The sequence below is a fragment of the Pezoporus occidentalis genome, unplaced genomic scaffold (assembly GCF_034315485.1).
Source record: "Pezoporus occidentalis ecotype Australia unplaced genomic scaffold, CSIRO_AGI_Poc_V1 ctg183, whole genome shotgun sequence".
NCBI lineage: Eukaryota > Metazoa > Chordata > Aves > Psittaciformes > Psittacidae > Pezoporus > Pezoporus occidentalis.
In genome coordinates this window covers 1,300,237-1,321,862 of record NW_026913673.1, presented here as the reverse complement: position 1 = coordinate 1,321,862, position 21,626 = coordinate 1,300,237, and the positions used below count along the sequence as shown (strand labels likewise).

General features: G+C 51.0%; 1 protein-coding gene across 5 annotated transcripts; it reads left to right on the top strand.

Annotated features, from left to right (window-relative positions):
- Positions 1-1,648: 1,648 nt before the first annotated feature.
- VEZF1 (vascular endothelial zinc finger 1) lies at positions 1,649-16,491 on the top strand. Of its 5 annotated transcripts, none has more exons than XM_062615676.1 (7): positions 1,650-1,893; positions 7,199-8,004; positions 8,617-8,680; positions 9,581-9,764; positions 11,220-11,438; positions 13,641-13,685; positions 14,069-16,491. In XM_062615676.1, exons 1-7 carry the CDS (start codon positions 1,861-1,863, stop codon positions 14,494-14,496), a joined length of 1,779 nt encoding a protein of 592 aa, XP_062471660.1. In that variant the 5' UTR covers positions 1,650-1,860; the 3' UTR covers positions 14,497-16,491. The 5 variants fall into 5 exon arrangements, with proteins under 5 accessions (XP_062471661.1, XP_062471660.1, XP_062471662.1 ...); XM_062615678.1 differs by having other exon boundaries at positions 1,651-1,893; positions 7,199-7,917; XM_062615679.1 differs by having other exon boundaries at positions 1,653-1,893; positions 7,199-7,896.
- Positions 16,492-21,626: the final 5,135 nt, after the last annotated feature.

Genomic DNA, 21,626 nt, shown 5'->3' with positions numbered 1-21,626 from the left:
CATGTGCGAGCCCCCTTGGGCTCCTTTATTTGGGTTTGGTTTTCCCAATCCAAGGCTTTTGCAGAGCAGGGTGTGGGGGGGGGGATTTGCGCATCCCCAGCGCCGCCCACCTGAGGCATCGGCACAGGGGGCTGCGTGGTGCCGATGGGGTGGGCAAAAGCAATCAGGCTCCATATTCCCCCAAGGGAAAAGAACCCGAGAGGGGGTCAGAGGGCTCCGGGAAGCCTCATTCCCACAAACTTCCCTCAGGGAGCACACGGACGAGAAACCCTATTACTGTTCTTTTGAACGCAAACAGAATTTGACGTCACCACTTGACCCTGGCACTGGGATTCAAGGAAAACAGCTTGCACATGGCCAGGGAGGCGTGAAACGACCGCAAGCATCCCGAGGGGAACAACGGCTCCATTGCAACGCTCCTGGAAAGCAAAGGAACGCCCGGGGAGGGCTGGGACCCCCAGTGGGGCATCGGAGCGGCGCCGCACCGGGGTTAGGGGCTTTGGGACCTGCCTTTGTGTTACCGGTAGCAGGAGGCGAGACCAACCTGGCTCCTCGCTGAGGTCAGGCTGTGCAGAAGCCGGTGCAGCGGGCACCGAGGCCTCGGGTGCAGCGGGGTCGGCGAGCACGGGATTGAATGGAGCTAAGGGGGGGGAAGCATAATAAAGTGCTGTCAGGCTGTTGTCATCTCCCCCCTTGCGTGAGCAGGGTTTGGGTTCAGAACACCCCGTCCCTGTTGCAGCATCCGGTCACCACACCCGTGTTCTCCCTATCCCCGCCATCCACCCCTTGGGTCCCTCATCCTCAGGTGCCCGCGGTGCCCCCGCATCCTTCCCTGCCTCCTGGAGCACCCAGGAAGCAGGAGGCGTCCTCCCGGCACAGGGAGCCCAGGGCCCCGTCCTTCGCCTCTCAGGGATGCGCTTGATGTGTGTAAACACGTAATTAACGGTAAGTATACACTTAATTGCTTGCGGCTTTGATTTGCATTCGGGTGCTGCGCTGGAGACGCCTCGATGCGAGGAACCCGGTCAGTTCGGACCCCGGCGTGTGCGGGGGGGGGGCCAGGCTGGAGGCCGCGGGGCTGCGCATCCTGAGGGAGGGAGCCTCGAACCGCGGCCCCGCGGGGGGACCGGGGTCAGGGCAGCCCCGGGGATCCCCTCCCCAGCCCCATCCCCGCGGGGCCCGGCGGCAGCGGGCGGGGCGGCACCTGCGGGGCCTCCTCCCGGCGCCGTCCCGCACCCGCGGGCGCAGCCGCCCCCCGCCGCCCCCGCGGCTCCCTCCCTGCGCGGCGGGCGGAGGCGGCGGGCGGGGAGGGAGGGGAGAGGGAGAGGAGGGAGGAGGAGGAGGAGGAGGAGGGCGGGCGGCGCAGGCGGCCCCCGCGGGCCGGGGCGGCGGCGGCGGCGGCGGCGGCGGCCCTGGGCAGCTCGGCCGCTCCTCCATCTTCTCTCGCCACAGCTCGCCTCGGCTTCCCCAGCTCGGGACCGGCCCATTGCCAGCCCCGCGGGGGGGGGCGGCCGGCCCTCCGCGCCGCCCCGGCCCCGCCGCTCGTCCCGACACCCCGCCGCGCCGGCCCGGGTCCGCCGCCCGCCCCGAGGTGAGGGGAGCGGCGGGGGCGGCGCCGCGGCGGCCCGGGCCCGCACCGCCCCGCCGGGCCGCCGCGCCGCCGCCTCCCCCCTCTGGGCCGCAGTGGTGCAGCCCGGAGGTTAGCGGAAGCGGCCGCTCGGCGCTGCCATGTTGAGCCGCCGCCGCCGCCGCCGCTTTGTTGTCGGCTCCATGTAGCTGAGGCCCGGGGGAGGGAGGGGGGGGACCGCGCCGCCGGAGCCGCCGCCGCCGCCGCCCGCCGAGGGCCGGGACGCCCCCGCCATGGAGGCCAACTGGACCGCGTTCCTCTTTCAGGTGAGGCCCCGCGGCGGCCGGCGCTGCCCGCGCCCCCCCCTCCCCTCAGCGGCCGCCCGCCGGGCTCCCCGCTAGGCCGGGGCTGTCAGTCAGCGCCGCCGCCCGGCCTCCCGCCCGCCTCCCCCCGGCCGGGCCCGCGGCGGCGGCGGGGCTCGACCCGGAGCGGAGCGGAGGGGCCCGGCCCGCCTGGGGCAGCGGCAGCCCCGGGCCCCGCGCCGCCGGCAGCGCTTTTCCCTCCTCGCCTCTGCCTCCCCGCCCGCCTCCCGGCTTGGCCGCGCTCCGCCGCCGCCCGCGATGCTGCTCCCTTATTTATTTATTTCCAGAGGAAGCCGATATCGTTCCGCACCTTTCATTTTCCCCCAAATAACCTCTTTCTGTTGTTGTTGCTTTGCTTTTCTCCCAACAACCCCCTTCCCCCCCCCCCGCCGCCAAAAAGAAAAACAACAATAAAAACCAGCGCAGCCTTCCACCGGGCTCTAACAAAACCCCGATGGAACAAACACCGTGTCTGGGAGAATGCATTAATCCCTCTTTAACCGGCCTGACTCAGGGCCGCTGGCGGGGGGGAGCTTGTTTTCGTTTAAAATGGGACGCGAGCGGGCCGGATTCGTGTGAAAACTGGCGAAATGCTAACGGTAACGGGCAGGAATAGGGACGGTGGAGCGGGCAACCCCTCCCTTTGCCAACTGAGTCACTATTTTCCCCCCTGTGTCTGCGAGAGGCTGACTTAGGAGCACCGCTGTTTATGTAATTCCAAGGGAAAGGCAGGGTAGCGATGAAAAAAGGAGGAGGAAAAAAGAAAGCACGATCCTCCCTTGGCTTTTGTGAGCCGAGCCCTTTCACGCCGGATCGTTTTCTGGTGCCTCCTGCTCTTTCGGAGCTTGGGAATGTGTGACTGCAATAGGAGGCAGAGGGGACAGAAATAAGCAGCCCCGCACATCACCTTTGTCAAGGTACAGTAATCCCCTTTGCACGTTCCCGGCGGCGGGCACTCGCTCCCTGTCCTCCTCGGGATTAATCCCAAACCCGCCCCGTGACACGAGTTCGAAAGCCTGAGTTGAATGAATAAATCCGCCGAGAGCGAGCACCAGTCCTTCAGAGAGGGGCAAAATCATTCCCTTGCAAGTACCGAGGGATGAGTCACTCGCTCGGGTGCTCTTGCCTCCAAAAACACGCCGGGAATGTTCCCGGGGAGCCGGTACCGGGAGCTGGGTTTTCTGCCTTTTCGCCATGGGTGATGCCATCGAGTTTGGCTGAGGGCTGGCGAATTATTCCTCACTCTAGTGGGCAGTTGTGATTCGCACGTAGGAAACTTCACGCTAAGAAGTTAATCTCCTTAGTTTAGGGCCATCTCCCTCCGAGCTGGGGCTGCTTTTATCGCCTTGCTGCCTCCCAGCTGAGCGTTTCCCAGGCTGGCAGCGTGGCGTTGCAGGAGCCTCCGTTAAGAAACGCCGAGTAATACTTTTAAGTACGTGTCCAGCGTCTTCCTGCTCCTCTTGATGCTGGAGGAGGGTTCTGCCTTTTGCAATAGCGGTGCCGCACTTGGATTTAGGACTAGGATTTTGCTGCTTCTAATTAAGGAGTCAGCAGCTCCCTTTCCTAACGTGCTCAGCTCTGTGCGACTTGGAAGCATCTTCGTAAAGCCATGACATGGAAGTTTTCCTCTGACTCCTTTATTTTTGCCCCAAAGAATAAAGCCTTAAGACCTCGGAAGAAATGTTGGATATCGTCCCTTGAGTCATTTTGTTCAAATAATGGTGTAGGGTGCGAGCATCCTCATGCAGCGGGCAGAAAGCGCTGTTCAGACAACTCCTGATGTGAGTTTAGTTCTCCTCCTTGCTCACCAGCAGCCCGTCAGCCGAGATCCAACTGGGATTAGTTAAAACTAGCAGGAAAAAGTGGATTTAAAAGCCCTTCCCGGTCCCTCCTCGGTATTGGTTAAATAACAAATGCCAGGGACTGAATAAACCCCTCATTCTTCTAGGGGGCTTTTAGCACGCTCCAGCTGTGACAGGATTTCTCAGGGACAGCTCACGGCGCTGTGTGTAGAGTTGTAATTCTTAGCTAAATGTGTTTGGAGGAGGCTTCGATGCCTTAATTCGAGCCTTGGCGGCGATGGGATGCGTGACTGTAAATTGCTCCTTCCAAATAAAGTTGTCTGATTGTGTTTAGGTGGCGTTTTGATGACTTGTAGCTCTCTCTTTAAAGGCTGCGCTACTGAGTAAGCGGTTCTTGTTTGGAGCAGTTCTCGTTGGGATCTTAATAGTGCCTGAACTGCTCATTTTGAAACCCACTTTAAGTATCTGCTGGGGAAAGTGAAAGTTGTATCTGTTAATGTGAGGAGGACTCATCCATCAAGCAGAGCGCTGGAGATATGACTCATGCTAATTTGTTGCTCTCACATTAAGGCTGGAGCGCGAAAAAATGTTCGCCTCTGGCATTGGGAGTTCACAATGCCACATCCTAGCACTGCGGGTCAGGAATTACAGCTCGCTGGTGTTTACTGCCCCCCAAGGAAAGCACAAATCAGTGCTAGAACCAAGGGGGGCTTGGCCCGGGCGAGCCAAGTATCACTGAACTGTTGACTTGATGTGAATGCTGGGTCAGGCAAAGCCGGGTCTGTGCCTGAATAGGAATGACTTGCCAGGGGCGTGCAGCAGGTGCCGGCTCCCTTCTGGAGCAGGGAGTGAAACAAATACCGCCTGATCCTTTGCTAAAAGGCTTTGATGCTGCAGCCCTCGGGAAGGGAGGAATACTGCTTGTTGCAAACAGGGGTTGTTAGGAAGACAGCCCTGCTAATAGCGCTGGCTATCTGGGAACCAAGATAAGCAGACTTATATAAGCAGCGGCTCCGTAGCCTGTAGCCTTATGAATATACATTGTTTTATGGCTCCCATCCGGATCGGTTCCGTAGCAGTAAGTGCATCATTACCATCAAGTGCTGATGGTTCTTTAAGGCTTAAAAATATCCATAAACTGCGTAAGTTTGAACCTTGTCCAAAGGATTTGGGCTCTCTATTATCCGATCTCCTAGCTCTGCCTTTGTAACTGTATCTCTGGAGCTATCCTTAGGTGCTCTTAAGTGTCTTCTGATGCAGTTTAACAACATTGTCTAACGCTTATTTCAAGCTGGCTGTAAAACATCTCAGATTTTCTAGTTTTTAAATTAAAATTGTCTTTTAAGTACACAACTTGCTTAATATTGTGCTTTCAATGTGTGTGGTGCATGCTGGTTTTATGCAACGTCGATGTCCCAGTGGCTTTGTAAAATCATGGAAAAGGAGCGGTTGGAACTCCGCGTTTGCCACTGAAGTCAGGCAGGAGTTTAGTGGAGATGCTGGAGTTGGGACCGTGCTGGTTCCAGGAGAGCTCTGCATTCGGCTCCTCAGCAATCACAAAGCAGCCCCTGAGGCTGTTGTTTGAGGTGGCTGCTGTGGCCAGGCCCGGTGTGGTAATTCTCAACCTACCTGTTGCATCCCGAGCTCCGGCGCGGATGGGATCCAACCGGACAGGCTGGCCTGGCTCCTGCCGAGTCCTGCACGTTGTCACACCGAATCCAGGCTTTCTCCCGTGAGCCGTTTTCCTGTCAGATAGGCTCGGAGTGTTAGGGAGCACGTATTCACACCCACGTGGGTCAGTGTTTGTGTCCACCGGTGGCTTCTATCCAAAGATCACCGGCATCGTGCTCCTGAAAAGTGAGTGGCTTGAATGCTGCAGGGCCCCAGCGGTGGCAGGAGGAGGTGGGACCCCCCCCCCCTGCAGCCAGGGGGGAGCCCCACTGAGGTGCTGTAGCTGCTGCAGCAGTTGGGAGAGTCAAAGTGGCCAGAGCTTGGATGCAACTAAGAATAAAGTCCCCGAGTGAGCTCGTGGAGGTACTGACTTCTCCAGAGGACGTGATGGAATGGATTCCCATAGGAAGAGTATTAGCCTGAGCGCGGTTTGTAGTGCTGCCCGTCCTGAACTGCTGTAAACGGAGACAGGTTGGGGGGCACGAGCCAGCGCAGCGTTTTGTTTGGCTCTGACAGCCTCGGGTCGTGTTATTTTGTGAAGGAAACCATAGGAAAGAAGTCCTGGAAGGCTGCAGCACTGATCCAATGGGAATGCAAGTTTCCCCAAACTGAGCTTCAGCCCTGGCACGCTGCGTTAATAACGAGACTGATTTAAAACTGGTCTGATGAGACCGAGGCACATCTTGAATACAGATGCGCTTAAACTGGCTTAGGGTGCTAGAGTGATTTATTTTAATGCTCCATTAGACCGAATTGGTTTGTGTGGTTTCTAAACCGCTTTAAATTTGTATCTGCTAGGGTTTTGTCCTAGTCTGACTGGAGGAGTTTTAATCACCCTGTTTTCTGCCTTAGAATAAACAGCCTCCAAATACAAGCGGCGTGTAGGACAGCCTGTAGCAGCGCAGGCTGCAGCTCAGCTGAGCGGGGGATCCCCTTCTGTCTCTTCCCTTTAGCTTCTCCCACTGATTCTGTAGTTTGCAGGCAGTTGGTAGTGGCTGTTTTGAAACAGTTCTATGGGCTGTTTCTTCCCCCAACGCCCCCAACTGTGTTCTCCAGCATCTCTAGGTATCTACAGTGCTCATCCAATTAGCTCCTCTGCCTATCACACAGTAGCTGCTGACGGAGAGAAAAAGGACATGTCACTATTCTCATTCGTTTCCAGATGCAAAGAGCACGGTGTTCAGTGTATAAATGCGATGGGAGCCTGCTAAGTGTAGCAATGCGGCTTGAGACAGCCCTGGATTCAAGCTGCTTTGGTTCAGTGCTAACGCGCCAGTACGAGCCCGCTGTTTAAATAAGACACCTTAGCGCATCCTGGCTCCCTGTGGCTGCAGTCTGATTCTCAGCGTGCACTAAGCTCGGCTTAAAGGTGGGGCATTATTTTGCAACTCCTGTCAGTGCATTCATAAGCTCCAAAGATAGTCCCAAGGTGGCGTCTGATACGATCGCTAGCAAAACAAGTTATCTGTTATGTAAAGATCAAATGCTGTGTTAGGAAAAGATCTGACAAGCGCCTCCTTGTTTTCCATAGGAAGTGTTGCCCTCCGGAAACTTATTAATTATTTGCTTGTTATGATGTGTGCCATCCCTCCGCTTGCCACAGAATCTGCACAGCCAGTGCATGTACAGCGTGAGCGGGTTTGTTCTTGTCCAAAACCAGAGTTCTGTTCCCTTTTCCAGTTGTTAACTTCAATGGCTTTTGGTGTAGAATGCGCTTTCCTGTAGGTTGTCAATGTTCTCACCGTGTCAGAGCGAGCACCCATCAATAGAATTTAAGTGTGAATGTTTGGTTTTAGGCACACGAAGCCTCACATCACCAACAGCAGGCAGCACAGAACAGTTTGTTGCCTCTCCTGAGCTCTGCTGTTGAGCCACCCGATCAGAAGCCGATTCTGCCCTTACCAATAACGCAGAAACCTCAGCCTGCACCAGAAACATTAAAGGATGCTATTGTTGGGATTAAAAAGGAAAAACCTAAAACCTCCTTTGTGTGCACTTACTGCAGCAAAGCATTCAGGGACAGCTACCATTTGAGGCGTCACGAGTCCTGCCACACAGGGATAAAGTTAGTGTCACGGCCAAAGAAAACTCCCACCACAATGGTGCCCCTTATCTCCACCATCGCTGGTGACAACAGCCGAAGTTCACTGGTGTCGACTATCGCAGGCATCCTGTCCACAGTCACTACGTCTTCCTCTGCCACCAACCCCAGCAGTAGTGCCGGCGCGACGGCCATGGCAGTGACTCAGACAGCCAAGAAGCCCAGCAAGCCCGTTAAGAAGAACCACGCTTGTGAGATGTGTGGAAAGGCCTTCCGGGATGTCTACCACCTCAACCGGCACAAGCTGTCCCACTCAGATGAAAAACCCTTTGAATGTCCCATTTGCAATCAGCGCTTCAAGAGGAAGGATCGCATGACCTACCACGTGAGGTCCCACGAAGGTGGCATCACGAAACCCTACACCTGTGGTGTTTGTGGAAAAGGCTTCTCGAGGTACCATGTAGAAAATCCCAGGCGAGCTCAAGTATTGGCTTTTCATAACCAAGAAGGGTTAAGCTATCATAGCGAGGGGCTAGGAGAACCAGACATCTTAGAAGATTGGTGAGGGGATAAAGAGCCTTGTTTACCTCTAGGGTGTGGGTCTTGCTGTGAGCCAAAAGTGCTCGTTCTTTTGTGGGAGTGTTTTAAAACCATCTTGTGACCTCATCCAGGTCCATAGGACGAGTGTCCGTGTCACTGATGGGCGTCACAGAGCCCCTGGACCAGCCTTTGCAGAGGCCAGTGGCTGGATGGGGCACAGCAGGCAAACTGCCTCCTCGTCTGGTAGCAGGGTTGAGGTGTACTGACAGAGCAGTGCGGGGGAGCTTGCATTGCTGCTGGCTGTATTTACACCCGTGCTCGTGACAGAGAGAAAGCTTCAACCTTTAGAGCCGTTGCTCTGTCACCTTTACACAGGGTACCACCAAACGTGCCACTTTCAGGTGTGTTAAGAGGAACGTGGTTAAGTTTTACACAGCAGGTTGGGTCTCAGCGTAACCGTGTGTTACTCTAGCTGAAAGCCACTGCGTAGGTGAGGGGTGGATTTATTCGTGCTGTGCAGAGGGGGTGGGCTGCAAGGGGTCACCAGCAGTGTTCAGCACTGCTAGCCGCCGTGTCCTTACTATGTATTTGTAACAGTGTGCATTCTCTTCTCTGTTCCTCTCTTGTTTGCAGGCCTGATCATTTAAGCTGTCACGTTAAACATGTTCACTCAACAGAGAGACCCTTCAAATGCCAAGTAAGGGCTAAAGTGATTTGTTAAGAACAATGCCTTATTGTAACGTTAGCATCTCAGGTGAACAATCTTCCCAGAACTGTATTTGCTCCTGGACTGTTCGTTCACAAGGAAGTTTAGGAATAAAGTTACATCTGCCTTCCGTACCAGCAGCACTGTAGTTCTGATGGAAGTGTAGATGCAGTTTAAAAGGATGCTGCGGCCGCTCTTTAAGGAAGATGAGAGGCTTTTTGCTTTCTTGGAGATCAACATAGGTGCTCTGTTTTAAGATGTGCTTAACTTAGCAGTAGGATTGTAACAGCATCCTCAGCTCAGTGCTGATCACTGGAGTCATGTGTGCAGTGTGTTGCTCAGCATGTTTCAATTAGATATGTTCCTCACTATATCCATGTAAAATGGGTTGGAATAGTTGGTCCTGGGTCCGTTACTTTGCTGGGAGGTGAAAGCAAGTTGGTGTAAGTTGATGACTGAGTCTAAGAGAAGAAAACTTGACTGCCCTGGAACAATTAACTGTTTTGCTTGGAATAGCCATGCTTGTTCCAACCTGTGTTTTAGTGACTCATCGCATTAAATAAAAGCCTTGTGTAAAAGGAATAGCGTTAGTAGAAGGTTTCATTTCCTTGTTCTGATTTGGATAGGAACAAACGTAATTGAGCAATTGAGGGTATCAGGTTCATATTTGTACAGTTAAATTGTATCAAAACCCAACTTTGCCTCTTCTGGGCTTTGTTTATAAGATACCTCTTGTTATGGTAGGTAAAGCAACCACTGTTTAAAGACGGTTCAAATAGCATAGAGTGTGATTTTTGCACGTACAAGGTAAACCAGCCTTATGGTGGGCATGTAGTTCATACTGTAACGATGCTGTCTGCACTTCAAGTGTAACTGTTGTCCTCTATATAGACGTGCACTGCTGCCTTTGCCACCAAAGACAGACTGCGGACACACATGGTGCGCCATGAAGGAAAGGTATCGTGTAATATCTGTGGTAAACTTCTGAGTGCAGCATATATCACCAGCCACTTAAAGACACACGGGCAGAGCCAAAGTATCAACTGTAATACCTGTAAACAAGGCATCAATAAAAGTAGGTGAACGTTTTAAAAACATTTCTAATAACAGTGTGTTTGCAAAGGGAATTGCCTTTGGTGATGTTAAAATGCCAAAACGCACCCCTCCGTCCTAGGGGTGCGTTTTAATAGGTGCGAATGCTCTGTTCACACCTATTAAAAATAGATGGTTGATAACAGAATCTTCTTCTGCTCAAGAATTGGCTTGTGTGGAATTGGTTTGCTGCTAGAATGTGCTCTTATCGCTGCAACTTGTGAGGGTAACCCATCTCTTTGAACAACAAGAGTTCCCAGGTTTTCTCAGCTTCTAAGTACTTGCTGAACCATACAGGCCTAAAAGTCCAGCAGGTAATTCTGGAGAGCTTAGGATATTTAAGAGCTGCTAAGATCTGGCAAGTTTCAGGTGTGAAGCCTTCCCTACAGCTCCTCAAAAACAGGAGAAAGATTTCTGTGCTTTCTCCAAGCTTTGACCCTTTGGGTTCGATGATGCCTCCCTTTGGCATTAACTGACAGGAAAAGCATTTAAATCCAGCCCTGAAACGTTTTGAGCATTAATGGCATGTGCCTGGTGGTGTGCAGGAGTTCAGATGGGATGCTCGTAATAGTTCCTTCTAGTCTTAAAGTCTGTGGAAGTGCTGAAGCCTGAACCTGGGAGTGCCTAGTAAGCAAGGAAAGGCTTGGTTTTCGCATCTTCCCTATTAAAATACCTGTAACTTAAGTTAACCTGCACGGTTAATGATACAGAATGGGTTTTCAGAGGAATCTAGAGGGATAAGTAAGGGTTGTCTTTGGAAACTTTGTCCTTAATGCCTTTTAAACAGTATTAATTTACAGCATCTTTTCAGTGCCTGTTACTCCTGGCTAATTTGAAGGTCCTGGGAATGTCTGAAATGCCTGATGGTTGAGCTTAACACAGAATTTGGGTGTGAAGTATTTTTCAAGGTATAGGGTTACAGCTCTGGCTTCCCAAGCCAGTTTGGGGCTGCTCGGCCAGTTCACATGAGGCATTTACAGCAGTTGTTAGAGGTGGAAATGATGAGCTGTTGGGCGGCCAGAGAGTAGTAACGCACTGTTCTGTGATGTAAAGGTAAACTGAAAGTGTGAGGTCATACTTGGAATAACAAGTTAAAAGGCTTTTTTCTTTCAAAAGCTGAGATTTAGAACCAGCGCAGTTGGCTCAGCAGCTCGAAGTCTAGAGCCTGGAGACTTTTCTTCAATTCTTCCTAAAATGCAAACAAAATAATCAGAAAGGAAGTCAGAGCAGATGTTCCCGACTTGCACTTGTGTTTTAGCTCTTGGAAAAGTAGTTTTCTAAAGCACAGAATTAATTATGTGGTTTTAAGCACCTTTGATTTTTGCTCTTGGAATCCTGTGAGATTCCACATGCTCTTTATGGAAGAAGCCTTTGTGATGTCAGCAGAAAACAGAGTAACTTTTCAAGGTGAATTTGTGTTCTTACTTAATTGGCATAGCATGCATGAGTGAAGAGACCAGCAATCAGAAGCAGCAACAGCAGCAGCAGCAACAGCAACAACAGCAGCAGCAGCAGCAGCAGCAACAGCAACAACAACAGCAACAACAACAGCAGCAGCAGCAACAGCAGCAGCAGCAGCAGCATGTAACAAGTTGGCCTGGAAAGCAGGTAGAGACCCTGAGACTATGGGAAGAGGCCGTCAAAGCAAGGAAGAAAGGTAAAACAAACCAATACTTACAGTCTTGGCTTTGTAAGATATTGGAGTTGATAGTTCTATAGGGAGTCTAAGATGTCAGAAAAGGATGTCTTACAGGAACGTTTCATTCTTAGTAATAGCTAGAAACTAGCAGGAGGATAACATGGCCAAAATTACCCTGTTGTAAATGAGCTCCTTATTACCCGCTTCCCTTTGGTCTGTGCACAGACCAGTCATCATTATAAAGGGATGCTTGTGTCTGCTCCAAGGCAAGAGTGTGTTTTTTATCCTTGCATGTGGTTTTCAGCTGTGTTTGTGCATATTTACCAGTTGTTAACTTGTGTGCATATATATTTATATGTATATACACACACAACACCCTCGGTCATTGCATCATCATCAGTTTGCATGTGGGTGCTTTCTGTGTCCCTTTCATCATTTCTCCCCCAATTAATTCCATTGGCTTTAGCATCATGTCACTGGCTTTGCAGAAGGTTTTCTAGAACACATTGTTTGTTTGTTTGGGGTATTTTTCACTTAATTGCAGAGCTAACTCATAAGTGATCCCATTTGTCGTTATCACTAGCTCACAGCTTACATATATGTGTGCTGCTGCCATTGCAATTGAATGGCTTCCCGTTGTTGGTCAACGTGTCAGTTTGTGTCAAAGAATAGGTTGCTTTCAGTTTAGTGTAGGAGTTCAGCAGCTTAAAGTCTTCAAGTTACTGCTTTCTTACTCTTTCACAACAGTTTGATTTCTAATGCCTATCTGTGACTCTCCTTTTAGAAGGAATTCCTAGCCACCGCTTGCTGCTTTCACTAGCTGTTCTAGTAATAAATGTTATTGACTCACCTTGTTTTTCCTTTTCTCCTAAGCTTACTTTCAGTATCTTCAGTCTTTTTTCTTTTCTAGGTCTTGTTTGTGTATTAGGCTGCTTAGCTGCTTTCGCCTTGGTTGTTATTCCAGTTGAATTCTGTGATCAGACAGTGTAGAAACAGCTTCATCATGTTCAGATGCAGTGATAACAGAAACGTTAAAGACCATCAGGCCACTAGATAAAGCAGAAGGGTGTCAGAGTTAGAAAATCTCTGAGAATTTGGGGTTTCTGCTTGTTCCTTCCTGTGTCTTGTTCCCTCTCCCTTTCCTGTTCAGATGATTGAATATGCTCTCACATGAAGAGTGGGTTGGGGCAGACTGGTGGGTGAGGGAGGTGGGTGGGTAGAGGTGCTGTCAGTTGATACGAGCTTAACTGAACTGGGAAGGGGCACGGGTGGGATGTGTCTTCACGTATTACTGTGCTTGAAAGGTGAAGCTAGATCAGACAGTGCCATGTCTCGTGCTGCTCTTTCCATGCTGATTCTCCTGTGCTTGTGCCCCCTGTTGCATTGGCTTTACAACACATTATGGGATACTTTTTTTTAGTCTAATACGATTCATTTTCACAATTTATTATTATTTTTTTACTCTTTCCCTTCCTTTCCACCCCTCCTAGATATGGACTTTGAAGAACCAACAGTAACCCTTGAATGGGGCTAATGTTGCTTTCAAAGTTAACTCTGTCTTGGTACATTTGTATTGCCCAAGTGGCAAGAGTGGACTCTTTGCTCCTGGCTTACCTCCTGAAACGTGGGTGTAGACTGAGCTTGGTGTCCTACCCTACAAATGTGGAGCAAGACACGGCTTAGAAGTGCTGTAACGTTGATGTAGGATGTGTTTTTGTTGGTTTCTCTAGCACTCATCCCTTCCCTTTACCCCTGTCCACCAACCCGCTTCTGGTTTTGGAGCCTTCTCGTATGGGTAGCCGGCAGGTGGTGCTGATGGATGTGTAGTGATCCCTCCACGTCCTGGACCGCTTCTGCCCGCTCCCCAGTGCCCAGCCCTGCCAGAGCCACCCCCCGCTACCCCGTGGCAGCAGGGCCGGGCACTGATCTGCTCCTCGGCTGCTTTGTTCGGCACTTAATTCCTGCTTGCTGCAACACCCAACCCACCCCACCAACCCAAAACCCCGCAGAGCAAGCCAAGCTGGTGTGGAGCTGTAGCTTATGTGGAAGCTGAGGAGATGCTGGGGGTTGGAAGGGTGTACTGGGTAGCCTTGAAAATCGCTAAGTGTGACCAGTGGAGCGGTATTTAGTAGCAATAATTAAGACTGAAATAAGCAGGTAAATATTGAAACGAGCTTTGCTTAATCAGTCCCTAATAATGACTTTTTAAAACCTTCACAGAATGTCAGTTCACCTTTGAGAAGGCTATAGAGTACGTACCATTCGGTATGTACACTCTCTCCTCTATTTATAATGTTCCTCTTGGGAGGATTTCTTTGACTGTACAGTACTGTTTTTATGCACATGGAAACCCTCTTTATAAGACAACCTCGCTTGACTTCTCAGGAAAAAAAAAAAAAAGATATTGCATTGAAATGAAGTGCATGAGAGTTTGTATTTCTTGTAGGCTATAGAATGTTAACAGTTTTAACTTACTAATAATTCCTAAAGAAAATGATGCCAGAATTTGTACCTGTTCTTGTTTGGGTTTTGTTTTTGTTCTTTTTTTTCGTTTTTTTTTTACTTTTTATTTTTTTTATATATATATCTTGTCCATGGTTTTTTTTTATGTGTTAAAACCTTTTTGTCTTTTTATGTCTCATTTTTAGAAGCTGCTAACTTGTGCCAAACCTCCACTGCTGCTACTACGCCTGTGACTCTTACTACTCCATTCAATATAACGTCCTCTGTGGCTTCTGGGACTATCACAAACCCAGTCACAGTGGCAGCTGCAATGAGCATGAGAAGTCCAGTAAATGTATCAAGTGCAGTTAATATATCCAGTCCGATGAACCTAGGGCATCCTGTAACTATAACAAGTCCATTATCCATGACATCTCCATTAACGCTCACCACACCAGTCAATTTACCTACCCCAGTAACAGCTCCAGTGAATATAGCACATCCAGTCACTATAACATCTCCCATGAACCTCCCCACGCCCATGACGTTAGCTGGTCCCTTAAATATAGCCATGAGACCGGTAGAGAGCATGCCTTTCCTGCCCCAGGCCTTGCCCACGTCTCCTCCCTGGTAAAAAGAGTTTCTAAACAGTATTAAAAAGGATTAAAATGGAATCCTTACCAGCAGTTCTTTTCTGGGTTTTTGTTTGGGTTTATTATTATTTCTGTTGCTGGGGTTTTTTTGTTTCGTTTTGTTTCGTTTTGGTTTAGTTAATAATAAATTCAGACTAAGACACTGGGGCAACATGCACCATCAGAGACCATAGTAGCATCTTCCCCTGTTGATTTGGCTCGTATGGTTCAACCTTGAGTTTCACTGGAGCACTTGAGTTAACGCAAGTTTTCCCTCTTAGCTGACTGATGCTGAATTAGAGCAGATACTTATTGCCAGAGTTTAAAAAAAAAAAAAAACAACTAAAAAAAACCACCAGTTTTATGTTTTATCCCCCAAATTATAACTTAGAGAATTACTTTAATGTAAGCACTAGCAAAGACCCCTCTGCGTGTTTAACAGGGCGGATGGCTAATCTTAACTTGACAGTTGTTTAAGTTTCTGAGCTAGTGTAGAATCCTTGTCTGTGTTGATGTTTTTTCTTTTACGGAGTAAATGCATTACAATGTTGTCATTTAAAACAAAAGAAAAATGCATTTTGGAGAAAAATATGCATTTTACCTTTGGGAATATGGTAATTTCAGGCAGCATTCCCTATGGGAAAGGTGATACCAGCTCTGATATGCAAAGCATATGATAACTTATCATTCTAACTTCAACGTATAATAGGGATTGTGACCTGATATTTGGAGATGTAAATATTACCCAACATATTACCCTAAGGGAATAGAGCATTGTAGTCAACATTTTGTTTAAGAAAGCTTATGGTTTGGTGAGAAACAGCCGTGGCTGACAGAAGAGGAGTCGAGATGTATGTAAACATGGTCTCTGAACAGTCAGACCCCTATGGGACTCTTATCTAGGAGCAAAAGGAGTGCTTTGAAACTTAAGAAATATTGCTTTAAGCTGGAAGATTCTGGAGGCACTGGGTATGATTTTTATGCCCTCTGCCTCCCAATCAGAGCCTGCTGGTGTTGCAGCAGGGGACAGACGTGTTAGTTGTTCACTAGAAGTTTTGTCTTATATTAAATTGTATACAGTTTTTATTCTAACCACTAACTAGGTAGGATGCCCCTCCAGGACAAGCAGAGAGCGTCTTTTAATTTCTCCCCTATTTCTTAATCAAGTGTTGTGCAAATCTGTTCAACTTTGTAAATATTTGCAAACATCATCATTTTTACGTTACTCTTCTATTGTGTTAACACATTTCTATCAGTTTGTGGGGCTTTCTGGGGTGATGGTTTCAACTGTGCAGCCCAGAACGTCTCCACAAATGGTCACACATGTTTAAGCTACATGTGCTTTTTATTTCTTAACCTGTTTATCTGTACATAAAGTAGAAAGCAAGATCTAGGGAAACAGCTATACTTTTTCGACTATCATGTCACATATTCACGTTTTTAAACCTTTGTTTAAAAAAAAAAACCAAACACCCTAAACCCAAGACTCTACATTAAAAAGACAAATAAAATAAAGATTACAGTTGAGATGTCTATATCTTAATGAAGTTGAAAGCTACAGAGATTAGAGTGTGTGCATTTTCACAAGAGTGCTAGCAGGACTGACTAGTCAAAATGGACTGGCTGCTTCCGTTCCTACCCTGCCGTGTCAGTAACAAGCAGTGATTGCCAGGCTGCTGGCTCAGGTGACAGGTATCTGTATCATTACGTGAAACTGTTCTAGGGGCTTGGACTACATAGTAAAACAACAAAAAAAAACCCACAAAAAAAAATAGAGCTTAGTGTAAAATAATTTTATAAATGATCTTTTGTACTTTAGGACATCAAATTGTACAACTTTTGTATATATAAAAGCTTAGGAACTTTCTGTTTAGCAGAAAGGAAACACATTCCTACACTTTTAATGTATATGTTTGTTATAATGTCCATGTAAACATATGCCCTATGTTTGTGCCTTTTAATTAGTTTGTCTCAATAAACAAAAATGTAGAGAAGAATATGTAGCTATGACTTTGTTACCACTGTTCTTACTCCAGATGTGTAGAGGTCTTCGTTTTTGCACTGTGTAGAGCATTGCGTGCAGACAGCTGCATGACTTAGGCTGATCCGGCCGGAACGAGGCATGTGAAGGGAATGCACCCCAGGAAAACTCCCTCCTCCCGTAGCGTAGAGCAGCCCGTGCTGGTGGGGCCGTGCATGTTGGGACGTGTAGTTTCCAAAGCATCTCTGCCACCCGTGGCAGTGACACCAGCTCGCACCAGTTTTACACAGTAGGTGTGTAGCGTTCTGCACCCGGGGACGCTGCAAAGATGACCCTTAGATGAAGTTTGGGTGTCCCTGAGCTTAAAGCAACCCCCAACAAGCATTAAAAGCCAAGATGAAAATGTGTACGAGAAGTGGTGATCTATGAATTACTGACAATAAACAGGTGTGAGACTTAATTGTACGTTGTCAGTTCCTGTAGCACTGACAGTGGGTCCGTGCAGCCCCGCTGCTGTTATGTATACCCCAGCAGCGTAGCAGTAGAATAAACCCATTAAACCCCGGCAAGGAGACTTTTCGACATGACAGAGGCTTCCCAAACCACTAAACCACGGTGCTCTTAGCAGGGCATAGGAAAAGGGCTGTTTCCTCTTTTATTTTATGTTGGTTCTGCTCGAATGTACCTGGTTTATGTCCACAAAGCTACATTAGCTAATTGTCAACCTGTTTCATCTGTACTTGGGTAAACATTTGCTTTGTACTGTGTATAAATGGTTCCGAGGTGTGCTCCTCGGCTGTCTCAACGCGGACATGAATTTCACGTTGTAATGCCATCGTACGAAATACATTTAAGCTGTTTTTTGACACCCAAAAGCTACCTGGTCAAGTAGTTTATACGGCATGCATGCTACCTTCTAATCGCTGGTTCATCCACAGTCTAACGAGGCGGCTGCTGTCGGGAGACGACGTCTCGTGTCACGACAGCGATGAGCCATTCGCACGGCAGCTCGTGCCGCTGCGGCGCCGGGGAGTTTGAGGCTGTAAGCAAATGGTGGATGTGAAGAACAGATGCTCCTGTTACACCGAGTTAGTTGCGATGCAGCTGATGCGCTTAGCCTAGTTTATTTGATGGAAACTTTTAAGCTGGATCTAGTCCAACATCCAGGGAAGCCTACTGCTGCCGTTGATGTGAGCGGCGTTTAGATCCAGCCCGCTCAGGTCTCCGATTGCAAGGAGCTCAATAAGGGGTTTCTTTTTTTTTCCTCCTTAAGTTTCCATAAGCATCCGGCCTTAGGCTTAGCACCGACTGCAAGTTTGGAAGTTGCGTTTTGCCTTGGAAGGATCGGTGCAGTGGAAAGTCAGAGCAGATCAGTGGCACGAGAGCTCGTCCTGCGGGCAAAGGGAGCCACCGGTGCCCGGCTCGGTGCTGGCTCAGCACTGCGGGCAAGTGGGCACAGGGAAGTAAGTATGAGAGCGCAGGCACCCGTGCTGCGGGAGCTGCGCCAAAGGTGTAGCTCGGGCACGGTGTTGCCTTGGTTTGGGGCACCCCACTGCTTCCAGAGGGTGTCTGGGGGGAGGAGGAATGTGGGGTTCAACCTTTTGTGTCTTGCCAGTGGGGAGTTACCCCGGGTGTTGCAAAGAGGGTGGATTTCTGTCAAGATCACGACTAAGACACATGTTCTTCTCAGTGTGTGAGTTACATTCTGTTTGCCGTTGTTCACAAATAAAAGATTGGGGTTTTTTACCCCCCCCTTACAATAACTTTTTCTTGCGAGTGGCAGAAGAAACCCAAGTATTTAACGTGCTTGCATTTGTCCACGAGAGCTTTAAAGCAAAGCAGCACACCCCAGTAAGCTGTTTGAGCTGCAGCAATCCCACGTTACATAAAGGGGCCGGGGATTAGCCGGGGCATTACGGGTGGCGATAAGCCCTCCGAGTTCTGCTTGTTCTTCGCTCACTTTTATTTTAGCAGCAGTCCCTCTGAGCTGTGTTCTCAAGCTGCTTTGGGTTAATTTGAAGGCGCGGGGTTAGCTTCCCCTCAAAGAATGAAGGAAGGAGAACTTGGGTTTAAAGAACACTTGGGAGCATCCAGTCCACTGCTGTTTTCTTACCTTGGGGTCCCTGTATGGGTTGGGAAGCAGACTGCAGTTCTTCAGTGCTGGATCCTGCCTTGCTCTATTGGTGGCTCAGTTTCTCCATCTCAAAAATAGACTTAGCATTATTTTCAAAAGGCAGCTATTAAAAGCACTTCCAGTTTTTAAATGCCATCGAGGTCTGTCTCAGTGCTTAAGTGGCCCTTTTTTAGCAGTGCTTTTCAGGCTAAGTAGGGAGTGTAGAAAGAAATCTCTTCCTCTCCTAATTGTCAGGCAGAATAAAACCCCATCCCCTTCTACCTGTTCGTGTAATTCCGCATGTTTATACTCCTTGCTTATCTTTGGATCATTCACTCACAGCTTCCAGAGCAGCCACCGAAGGATGACAGAGGAACTACGTGCTCCTTTTTATGTCAAAAATAGCTTTCACCTTTAAGCGCACAAGGCTCGGGGACTGCTTCCTCATCAGAAAAAGAATGCCTGAGCTCCCATTGCGAATCCATTTTACAGCTGTGTTCACATTCGACTGTCAGCCTCTGCTGAAAACCGAGCGCTGAGGTCTTGACCTAGAAACAGCCCTTTTTTGGTATTGCTTTGGAAAAAGGTATTCCAGTGCTGGGAGAAGCCGAGCCAGGAGCTCAGGCCCTGATCCCAGGCTCAGAGCCTCGGCAGTGGATCGCTTCCTCATGCCTTGTGTCTCCCTGAAGCCCAAGTAAAGACTGCTGGGAAAGGTGGGATTATGGTTTACAAAATTAATAGGTTTTTTGTTTGTTTTTTTGGGGGGAGGGGGAGGTGTTCAGGTTTTGGGGTTAATTGGAATTATTTTTGTCAAAGTCCTGGGGTTTTCTTTAAGGAAACCTAAACACTTTTTGACAATAAGATACTTGTAAAGCATTTCAACGTGGCCATCTGGAATTACTGCTTGTGGCAGACTTTGGCTTTCCTCACAGAGCATTTCCAGTGGCTACCTCCAAACCCGACCCATGTAGTAAGAAAGCAAGGGGCGTTTTGAGAGCGTGTGGACCCTTTTGTTTTCCAGGGAAGGCAGGGAGATTCCATTCACCTTTTTGCTTGTGCTCCCCGGCTGTCAAGACAAACCCATTTGTGTTCTGTGTTTTCTGTGCCAGGTTTGTTTTTCAGGGAATTCCTGATTCCGTTGGAACTGGTTGAATTAAAGTCACTGTTGTAATTCCTTATAGTTGTGTATTTCTATTCCCATTTCTTCTTTACTTCCTAGTGCCATTAGCACCTAAAGCCCATATCAAAGGACAGTAAAGAAACTTGACCAAATCACCCATTTCCCCTGCCTGAATCAAGCCTGGATCAGGAAAAGAGATCATTGCAGTCAACAGATCTCTCCGCACAGCGCTGTGACACGGTAGAGATGCTCATCTCATCCGCGTTAACTTTGGGAAAGCAAAGGAACGCACTGAAAGCCGAAGGTTTGCCTCTGATGTTCTCTCTGTTACTGGTGTCTGTGTTCCTTGTCAAAGCCTTACAGATTGCCAGCCAGGCTCGGCACCGCTTAGCTGCCAGACGTGGATGACGCGGGGATAAACCTCGGCATGGAGCCTGTCCTGCGGGAGGTTTGGACCATCCCCGTGCTCGAGGCCGTCCTTTCGAGCTGGGTATCGGGAGCTGCGGTGTCCCGAAGGCTCTGGAAGCGGGGAGGGGAAGCGGAGGCCGGCCCTGACCCGCTGCCGTGTGCGGTGCCCGCAGAACGGGAAGCGTTCGCTCAGTGTAAATCGGCTCCTGTGATTTGTAAGAGGAGCTCGCTCCCCGGCCTGGGCTGTGCTGGGCGGCGGGATGGCTGCAAGCTGTCAGGCGCCGGAGACCGGAGGCGGCTGCTTTCTGTCTGTGGTCGAAGTGATGCTCTGTTAGAATCCGCCTCCCGTGTTCAGCCCTTTGGGGCAGGAGTGCCGCATCCTCCTCCTCCTCCTTCATCCCCTGTGTGCACCGGGATGGGGGTCCAAGAGCCAGGAGCCGGGAACAGTAACGGAGGCTGGGAACAGAGCAGCTCCGCTGGGGGTGCCGGGGGTGCCTCGCTCCACGCGATGCCGGGAAGCCTGGGAGCAGCACGGGGATTGCTGGGACCCCCCCCCCCCCCCAGGGACCGAGCATCCCCGCGGGGGCTGAGGGCACCGGGCGGTGCCGGCCCCCCAGCACCGAAGCGTGCGGACATGGGGGTGAACCCCAGCCCCGGGGGGGATCAACCCCGGCCCCGAGCGCCCCCCGCCCGGCCCCGCTGCATTTCGGCCCGGCCGCCGCTAGGCCCCGCTCCCAGCGCCCCCCCCCGCCCCGGGCCTGCCCGGCCCCGGCCCCGGCCCCGCCGCGCCGCCCCCAGCTGCCGGGCACGGCCGCCCCCGCCCGCCCGCAGCCACGCACGTCTCGGCCCGGCTCCTTTCCATGGTTCCCGGCGTGACCGGTGCCTGGCGCCTCCCGCACCCCCGCAGCGCGGCGCCCACCGCCGGTAAGGGGCGGGGGGGAGAGCCGGGACGGGGCTCTTTGTGCGCCGGGGCTGAGCCGGGCAGGGCTGGGGCGGGCGGGCGGGCGGCCTGTGCGGGCCGCGGCCCGGAGCCTCGCTGGGCTGAGCCCGGGCCCCGGCGCTGAGCGCGGCCGAGCGAGTCCCGGCGGGGAGAGCGGGGGGTGCGGCCGGACCGGCCTCCAGCGGGGCCCGCGGCCCGGCGCGGCGCCTGTTGCGGCTGCAGCCCCGCGGCCTGGCCCCGCCGCGGCTCCCGGAGCGGCCGCTCGGCCCGCGGGCACCGGCGGGGTGGGAGCCGGGAGCGGGGGGGTGCGGGTGCGGGTGGAGCCCGGCGCAGGGTGCGGGGTCCCCGTCCGTGAGTGGGGCCGGGATGGGGCCGCCAGCCGTGGGGCAGCAGCGGTGTGAACCCTGCGGGGAGCGGGCAGGGCCGCGGTTCGGGGGGTTCCTGCTGCAGGACGGCGTCCGCTCCTCTGCCCCGCTCCGTGGTGAAGCTCCCCGGTGAGCTCCGCACCCCGGCCGGGCTGGGGCACAGCTCGGTGCAGGCACCGTGGGCTCGGTGTCAGCTCCCGGGCTC

What these genes read in the sequence shown, in the direction of transcription:
- VEZF1 (XM_062615676.1), top strand. Translation starts at nt 1,861, where the DNA reads ATGGAGGCCAACTGGACCGCGTTCCTCTTTCAG. An exon ending in TAAACAAGGCATCAATAAAA is followed by an intron (nt 9,765 to 11,219) that starts GTAGGTGAACGT and finishes TAATTGGCATAG; the next exon opens with CATGCATGAGTGAAGAGACC. An exon ending in TATAGAGTACGTACCATTCG is followed by an intron (nt 13,686 to 14,068) that starts GTATGTACACTC and finishes TCTCATTTTTAG; the next exon opens with AAGCTGCTAACTTGTGCCAA.